The sequence below is a fragment of the Ursus americanus genome, chromosome 13 (genome assembly GCF_024610735.1).
Source record: "Ursus americanus isolate L20-20 chromosome 13, mUrsAme1.1.p, whole genome shotgun sequence".
NCBI classification, from domain to species: Eukaryota; Metazoa; Chordata; class Mammalia; order Carnivora; family Ursidae; genus Ursus; species Ursus americanus.
Window position 1 is genome coordinate 16,105,790 of NC_142139.1, and position 9,040 is coordinate 16,114,829.

At 35.9% G+C, this 9,040-nt stretch overlaps 1 protein-coding gene across 1 annotated transcript; it reads right to left on the reverse strand.

The window, feature by feature from the left end:
- Positions 1-538: 538 nt before the first annotated feature.
- On the reverse strand, positions 539-7,381 carry IL21 (interleukin 21). Its single transcript, XM_045798638.1, has 5 exons — positions 7,214-7,381; positions 7,070-7,105; positions 2,576-2,731; positions 659-736; positions 539-562 (listed from the first exon to the last, which is right to left on the reverse strand). Exons 1-5 carry the CDS (start codon positions 7,379-7,381, stop codon positions 539-541), a joined length of 462 nt encoding a protein of 153 aa, XP_045654594.1.
- Between the last annotated feature and the right edge of the window lie 1,659 nt (positions 7,382-9,040).

Consider the following 9,040-nt stretch of genomic DNA (forward strand, 5'->3'; position numbering starts at 1 on the left):
CACTCAGTTTTCATTTCCTTAAAAGAATAAAGACCGACTTTTCATCTTGACTCTACGCTTCTATATTTCTCAGCTTGAACGAAGGTGTATAACTTTTAAGTTATGATCATCAGAGACCTCATTCTTGTGGTAATCAAGATCAAGGTAAATATAAGATCAATAAATTCCCAAATTATGTTTTTGGTTAAAAATTTTAAGTGTCTCCCCCAATAAAGGAATGTCATAGTTGGGTAATAATATAAAGTAAAAACTTTAGAAACCATAAAAATCCATAACAGAGGAAATCAAATTCTAATTGAGTAGAAAGCTTTTTCAAGTTGACTAAAACAGAGCATGTGGATCAAACTGAAGTATTGCATTGTAATTGGGGGGAAATAATCCTGACTTTGAACACTTATCTGAGTCTTTTCCCCCATATCTACTATGTTGTACTCCTCCATTTAGAAACCAAGAAGTGAGTTTCACTACTGTGTTAGAGTATGTAATATAGTGTCCAGCTTCAAGTTAGATCCTCAGGAACCTCCATATCTCATGTGTTCTAGGAGAGATGCTGATGAATCATCTGTGGAAATAATATACCATGAGTAACGTAAACAGAAGAAGCAATCTGGATAGATAAATATGAAGTTGAAAATCAAATATAATTGCAGCTACATACCCTTTGGATGAGTGATTTCAGTCTTTCTAGGAATTCTTTGGGTGGTGTTTTCTCATAAGAATCACATGAGGGGCATGTCTAGAAATCAATGGAAGAGTAACATTCTCCTTTAAAACATTTTTCCTATTTAATAAAATGTTCAGTTAAAATTTATTTTTTTCCAATTAGAAATATAAATCACGTTCACTGAAAAAAATTCAAGATGTGCATAAAATTGTTCAGGAAAAACAATGGGAAAAAAATCACTTGTAATCCTATCTTCAGAAATAACCCCTGCAATCTTTTGATATATATCCTTCCAGTAATGGTTTTTTCTTTGCATTTATGTTTTTTACACTGGATGGTAATTTGCTTTACTTACACTCAACATATCACAAACATTTCCTACATGTTAAATATTCTTCAAAAATATGATACGTAATGATTGCTTTGTATTCCAACATTGGATCAAACTCTTACTATTTTTGGACACATAGGTTGTTTTAACTTTTTACTATTGTATGCAATGCTGCAAGAACATTTCTGAATAATTTTTATATGCATCTTTATTTTATTTGATAAATTTCTAGAAGTAGAATTACTAAATTAAAGGAATAAAAATTTTTGTCTTTTGATGTATGTTGTAAAAAAGGTTTACCTCTATTCATGCGGACCATTTTTACTATTGTTGAGTATTGTTAAAAACTTTAATTGGAAAGAAGTAGGATTTCCTAAACTTGCATTTATTTGATTATAGGAAGATTGAACAATTTTTCATATGTGTATTGCCTGTTTATATTTCTTTTAAAAAAAATTCTAGGTTTTTCTTCTTTATCCTTACTCGTTGTGAGAGCAAACCCCAGCCCATTGCTTGGTATTCAGCATCTCTAAGTCAGTTTGATGTTGTGGTGACAGCATTTGACTGAAAGGTAGGAGATATGAGTTCTGGTTCTCATTCTACCACTTAGTATTTGTGTGGCTTGGGACAAGTCACTTAACCTTTTTAATCTCTTTTTCCCATTTACCAAATGAAGGTGCTTAACTAGATAGTCCTAAGCTCAGTGCCAGCACTGCCATTTCCATGAGTCTTTGCTATTGGGTTGCAAAGACAGGCTCAGCTCCTTTCTTTCTGAGAAAAGTTTTCGTGGGATACTCTTCACATTATAACCTGGCTAAGCAATTAAAGGAAATAAAAGTCATTTTGATAATGTCATTAAGATTTCATTTGAATCACATGTGAAATTCCTTGGAGGAGAGACAACTGATTAAAAAATATTTTGGAGGAATTTATCTTAGGTGTTTATCCACCGGTTTTGATTAATTCTTGAGGTAGTCATGAGAGTATCAGCATTGCTTATGAGTTGGCATAAGAAGAGATACACAAGAGGGTATATCTATTAGGACCTCCTAAAACCAGGGACTATTAAAATTCTCCAGCCAAATAATGAAGTCTATTTAAATGTAGTATTAACTCTATGATTGTACAGGACAATAATATTCTTTTAAGAGAAGAAAGCAAAGTTTGAGGTTTTTCTTAGTCTTTCATACGCTGTCTCTTTTCTTGTACAAAAACTGGGATCTAGGTTCTGTTAATAAGAATACAAGTTATATGTGACCATATAAATGAGAGAAAAATGTTTAACTCCTAAGTCACAGTTGGATTCTCTACCTAGTGAATTCCTCACCTTGGGAAGTTATATTAACTTATTCCAGCTACCAGGGACTTTTAGCAAATTCTGAACAGAATTTCTGGGCACTTTCAAGACCGTGGATTTGGAAGAGGTGACCCCACTTCTCAAAATATACCATATATGATAACATGTAACTGGAAGGAAGGCACTGGAATCTCTGGTTACAATTGTGTTTGTGTGTGTGTTATGTCATGTAAGAGATATAGTTAATAAGTACAATAAGATAGATGACACATGACAATCTTACTGGTCTGTGTTTCTGTCTTCTGCCTGCATTTGTGGGAGGTAGTTTCCTCTTCAGCTGTTTAGTTAATACACTGATTAGTTGTTCATTGCCTCCTGTATTTGCTGCCTTTATTTGGGCCTTCTGAAAACATGAAAAAGCTGACTGCTCACAATGTCTCTGAAAGAGAAACAATTTGTATATATGTTAACAAAATAAAAGTTATTCAGAAAGTAAAAATGACCTTCCCAATCCTCTTTTTCTACTTCTACTATGGTGTATTAGATCTTAGATCACATTTATTTCAGCAGATGGTGAGGAATGAGTTCACACCCTACTTAATCTTTGGACTGAAGAGAACAAGGCGCCTGCAATGTAAGATTTCACCCCATATTAAGGAAGAGAGAGCACATCCCTGCCTCAGAGGCAGGAGGGAGGAGGCTCACTTTCCCACAGCTCTTTATTCCTAATTCCATTTGAAGTCTGGGTGGTAGGCAGGATCATTGTGTTTTGTGACAGTTGGTTTGGTTTTAGAACAAATTTTCTAAAAGTTACACTGTGACTGGTTGCAGCTTTGGGTGAGATATGTTGTAGTCCAATTAACAGTCTCTTTATAATCTCTTTTATTTTTTATTTTTATTTATTTTTTTGTTCCTCTCTACAGTGTACATGGGAGCGTCTAACAGTGACATGTCTTGAGCAGCATCTAGGTGCAGAGTTGACAAATGAAGTAAATGAGTCAAAACCCCAACTTTGGGGAAAGGAAGTGGATATCTATCTCCGATGGCATATTCCATATCCAAGATTCAGTACACCTATGATAGACTACACAGGACTCTTCTAAAATCCTATTCACACTCTTAGGTCAGTTAGGGTAAGATTCTGCCTGAATTAAGAAGTCAAGGAACAGAATTTGAGACTTGCCCAACAATGGGAGGGAAGAACATTCCGTAGAAATTAAGAGTACTGTCTCAAAGAATGGAGAAGTGGACAGAACAAGGATCAAAACCTTGTTTCTTGGTTTAGTCAAATAACTAGTGAGTAGTGAATAAGTCAAAAATCTTAAAAATCGAAATAAATATAAAATGGAATTCACTGGAAGAACAGAATTTAAACTGACTTGTTGAAAACATTTTAATGCTGACCTAAGAACTTGTATCTAAGTTTCTTTTTTCTTTCAGCAAATGTGTGTATATTATGCTCTTCAATCCCTAGCCCACCCCACCCTAGTTGCTATATCCTCATTTCACTAATGTGTCTGGAAGTCACTGCCATATAACCAGAAACCTCAATCTCTCTCAGTCCCTACAAGGACAGTCCCATATATAACAAAATTACCTGAGTCTTCTCATGGATAATCAGCTGAAAATAGCATCTGCCCTGCTTTGCATTTTCCAACCCATATGCTTACCCAGTATGAATGTTGATTAATAACATGCATCTTTAAGACACAACCCCATCAGGTTTGCTTTGCATACATAGCCACAAGCCGAGAACGAGCTTATCTGGTTTCCTTATATCAGAACAGCTTGCCTGTCTCATAAGGGCAAGGTAATATCCTTTCCATATGTTTGCCAAAATGCTTATTTAATAGAAACTATTTATAAATGTTAATTATAGCACTTTTTTTTCCTTGAAAACCACATGTTCATGTTTGTTGAAGTTTTTTCTTTTCTCTTCTTTTTGACCACAACCGGCTTAACTTACTGGAAAAAAATAATATTCATATTTAAAGAGGTAAATTTTCCAGCTGAAACTGAAAACACTAACTGCTTCATCCGTGATGATCTGAGAAACCAGCATTTCTCACAGAAGCCCATTTTGCTGAGTTAACATTTACATGTGTATGTTGAAAGAGTTATGTTCCAAAGAAGTAGAGGGGCCTTACCAAATGAACTCCATTGATATTGCCAGGAATGGTCAAGATTAGTGATGAAAGATTTTATACCTAAGAAAGCTTTTCTGAAAGCCTCTGAGTGGCATCCAGACACTGAAACCAATATTGACAGGCTGTGCTGTCTCTCCTGACCTTTCTTGTTCACCCATGTCAATAAACAGTGGTATGTTGCTTTGTTCTTTCTGCAAGCAGCAGAGCGGTCCCGGAGATGTGTGGTCCAGGACAAGTAGCTGCTGGATTTGGCTTCCGATGCACATCAAAGGCAGCCTCAAAGAAGAAAAGAAGTGGAGGAGCTATCCTATTAACTGCCTTAAGGATGTACCGAGAAGGGCGTGAAGAGATTAACCTTGCTTCAGGCAGCCTCAGGTGCCCTGTCACTTATGGGGTTTATAGGAAGAACCCAAATTCATGCATAGCACCACCATCTGGGAGTATAACAATTATTTTCCTTTGCTGTGCCTCGGTGGCAGCAAACTAGGAGGGCAAGACTTTGATTCATTCATCCCTGAACACATAACATGAAGAGTTGTGTGTCCTACTTCATATTACAGAATAGAGGGAGAAGTATGGAAGTCAAAAGCAAGAGTAAAACAAAGAGAACAGTCAAGTGCTGCTTTTGCAAGGGAGCACATTTGGCTTTGTTGTTTTGCAATTGAGTATTTGAAAATATTTACCTCCGTATAGCTTATTTTAACCCCCTCACAGAAAGACCCGGCCACTCACACTAGGAAGTCTTGGGCGAGATTACCTTTGTCCCCCACACATTCCAGGTTTATATCAGGGTTTCTCAGTAACAACACTACTAACATTTTGGGCTAGATAATTGTTTGTTGTTAGAACTGTCCTGTGCATTCTAGAATGTTTAGTAGCATCTCTGGCCTGTAACTACTAGATGCCAATAGAAACCTCTCCCCTACACACAACTGTGACAACCAAAAATTTCTCCAGACAATGTCAGATGTTCTCAGGGGGGCAAAATCATTACCAGTTGAGGACCACTGGTTATGTAATTAGAAAGAAAGAGAATGATGCCTGGCAAGGCTGATTAGGGACTGAAGATAATCACTATGTATCAACATTTACATGCAACATGTAAATGAATTTATTTTCCTTAAACTTTTTAATTTTTTCAAATCGCTTATAGATCCTTCTTTGATGCTAGCTCTGAAAAACTTGATTTAAAGCTACTGTGGCCTTGAACTATTTAAGTTTGCCTGCCAGCATAGCTGAAAGATCTTAGTTACACCATTTCTCACTTGTATCATAACCAGCATTGTTGGATAAGATTGTCAGATAGATACAGTGTCACCGAGACAAAATCATCTCATTATGATGTAAGATAAAAAAAAAAATATCTTCAACAAAGCATAGATATTTAACAAAGGAAGCACCCACTGGATCAACTCAAGTTAGAAAATGGGAAATCTTCCTTATTTCTCATTTTGCGAGTTACAGACAGGGCTAGTGCAAAAGGACTCTAACCACAACAGTTAAACAAAATGCGTGAGATGCTGAAAATGCATGTTTTGATAATCAGGTCATGATTAAGAAATATTCTCACTTATTGGAAAAGTCTTTCCAATAAGCTGAATGTGCTACTTTCATTTTAGATGCTGCTTATTAGAAAAGGACCTAGTAAATGAGAGTGGTTAGGTTCAGAGCTAGAGAGTGAATTTTAGAGAAAAGCAATAGTTGTGACTCATTCACTTTCTAAACTTTTACACATAGTCATTTACGATAATTGTTTTCTCTGCAATGTATCTTTATATGTCTCCCCCTTTGTAGTGTCCTAATTACTGGTAGCACTTTTATAGTAACTCTAATTTATGCAGTTAAAGGTCTGTGACAATGAAAACATTTCCCCAATTGCATTTATCTCCTCAGGGTACCAGACGTGAAGACTAGAGCGAAGTTACTAAGGAAAAGATCAGCACGCAGCACTCTTGAACTATATCCTAGATGTTTTCTTCCTGGGACCTAATGGATTTAAATGGCTTGAGAGATTGGGATGAGTTTGTGAAAATAGTCCTTTTGAAAGACCTCTCCAAAGGCCAAAGACAAGACTCACTGAGGCCAAGGTATATGGGAATTATATTCTACAGAACAGCCCTGATTTTCATTCTACCATTCTTCCATGCCATGCCTTTAATCTTTTCCTTTGTCTTTCCTTCTCTTTCTTCCTTCCTTTCTTTCTTTCTTTCTTGTCATGAAAAGGTGAATTCTGCTTCTTCCGGTGGGTGTCTATTTCTTAGATAGGTTTGCCAGGGAGGGCTGAATAACTTTCAGGCACAAGGGCTCTTAAAATGTAATTACTTGGTCATTGTTCAGAAACTGATCATAGTATAGTTTTGTTATTCTGTCACAACAATACTACTTGGAAGTACTCTTAGAGATATTTGGAAATAAAAATATATTTTATAAGATATGCAGTGTTTTATGGGTTGGTTTGCTGGTAAATCAATGAATGTTTGACCGAAATAGGAATAACTATTTTACCAACTATTAAACCCCCAAACTCATTGAAATTAAGTATTCCTAAATAATTGTGTTAATGCCTTTCTTAATTGGATTTAAAAACTTGTACCACATATATTTTCACAAATAAATTCAACTGGTCTTACCTTTACATCTTCTGGAGCTGGCAGAGATTCAGGGTCCTAGAGCAAAAGAAAATTAGTTCTGGGTTATTTTTATAAGTCAAAAAGTTCCTTTCATATTAATTGAAGAATATTATTTAAATTTTGTTGTGACAAGTATGGCCTTACCAAGTCATTCACATAATTTTTCAGCTGATCAACAATATTTATAAGTTGACGCATTCTAATCAAGTAGCGATCTTGCTCTTGGAAGCTTGACTTATGAGCCACTGTCCCCAAGAAGATGACCGTCAGGCAGATGACTATCTTCTCCATGTTGCCAGCACTGTATCTCATAAGTGCCAGTAGAGCAAGACCTTGGTCGCAGTTTTCACTGCAGTTTGACTGTGAACAGGTTGGCAGTAAAGCTACCTATTTATTCATCCTTCAGGGAGAGGTAAAGCCCTCCCATTGCAGCCTGGAAATCTTTGTAAAATGGATGAATGTGAGTAACTCTTTTTTCTTTTCCACTGGCTAGGTATACGTGTGCATGTGCTAATGCGTGGGGGCAGGGATTGATGGAGTCAACGAAATGTGCCCCATCTGCATCTTAGACAGGAAAAAGAGAAATGGGTGAATTCCAATTTTCAGCATGAATCAAGAAGTATGCATGGTAAACAGTAGGTACTACAAAACTTCAAAGAAGTAAACAAAAACACTTTGCTCTCTCTTTCTCTGCCTCCCCTAGCATCTTACCTGTTCCCCTCTGACAGTCATAAGGGCACTCCAATAATGAGTAAAGTGGCAGCATGTGCTTTCTTGCAGGACTTATTCTTAGGATAATAACTATGTCTTTTGACTGAGATCATCCAGTATTCCATCATAAAGGTAGGAGGGGAGCTACATTTTAGAGAAGTTTAAATATCAGGGGTATTTTCCAAACTAGCAAGAATATTTTAGGATTTTAATGAGGTTAAAGGGTTTAAAGTAGAATTTGCTTACAGTTCTTCCAAGAACATCTTTAAAGAACACTAATCTTGGTTTCTAATATTTTACTTAACAATGTGGTTTTTAAATATATCCTAAATGATTCTAAGAGATTCTGAAGAAATTCATCCCATCTCCCAATCAGGATCTCACTCTACCTTCATTCAAACAAACAAACAAACAAACAAACAACAAAAAAAAACCCTCTAATATCCATCTCTTCTATATAATGTATCAATTAAATGAATGAAAGGTACTAATACTCATTCCTGTCCAAACCAAAATTTTTTTCAACAGCAAAATCAAAAATACCCATAAATGATTCTTTTTCTTTTGAGGTGGTGTTACTTATTTCTTTTAGACATTAATTCCTCTGGGGATGAGCAACACTATTGTAACTACGACCAGGTAGAGGTTATTAAAGACTCAAAGTCCAGGAGTGGTTTTATCATCTTCCTCTCTGATGTTCTTCTGTCCCTGCCGCTCTACCCATTTGAGAAAGTTAAATTCTAACCAGAAGTAGTTTTGTACCACAAGCGGTTAGGTCTTACAAATTAAACTCGTGATTATAGATTTTACTTATTCATTTATTTTTCAGCTATTTTGTTGCAGGCTTACAGCCATACTTTGTGCTAGACTGCTATGTAGACAAGATAAATTAGAGTTTTTACTTTCGAAACTTTTACACATAGTTATTTACTATAATTCTTTTCTTTGCGTGTACTTGATTTGCTTGACTATAATTTTTTTATCATAGAATATTGATTCAAGGTTATTCAGGTTTGGTCTTACAGAGTAGATAAGAATCCTTACTGTATGATCAAGAGGGCCTTCCTAGAATCATTAAATTTATAAGGTAGGGTTCTGGGTAAACCTATGAAATACTGTGGACAAGGGGGTGCCACTTGGCACCTCAACATTGCCTGCATTGTCTTTGTACATGCTTTTCTTATCTGCCTAAAGAGACGTGAGTCTCCTTGTAGACACTAACCACAGTGGTTAGAAGATCAATTTCTTTTTTTTTTTTTT

What these genes read in the sequence shown, in the direction of transcription:
- IL21 (XM_045798638.1), bottom strand. Translation starts at nt 7,381, where the DNA reads ATGAGATACAGTGCTGGCAACATGGAGAAGATAGTCATCTGCCTGACG. An exon ending in GAAGACAGAAACACAGACCA is followed by an intron (nt 737 to 2,575) that starts GTAAGATTGTCA and finishes ATTGATTTCTAG; the next exon opens with ACATGCCCCTCATGTGATTC. An exon ending in TGAAATCACTCATCCAAAGG is followed by an intron (nt 563 to 658) that starts GTATGTAGCTGC and finishes TTATTTCCACAG; the next exon opens with ATGATTCATCAGCATCTCTC.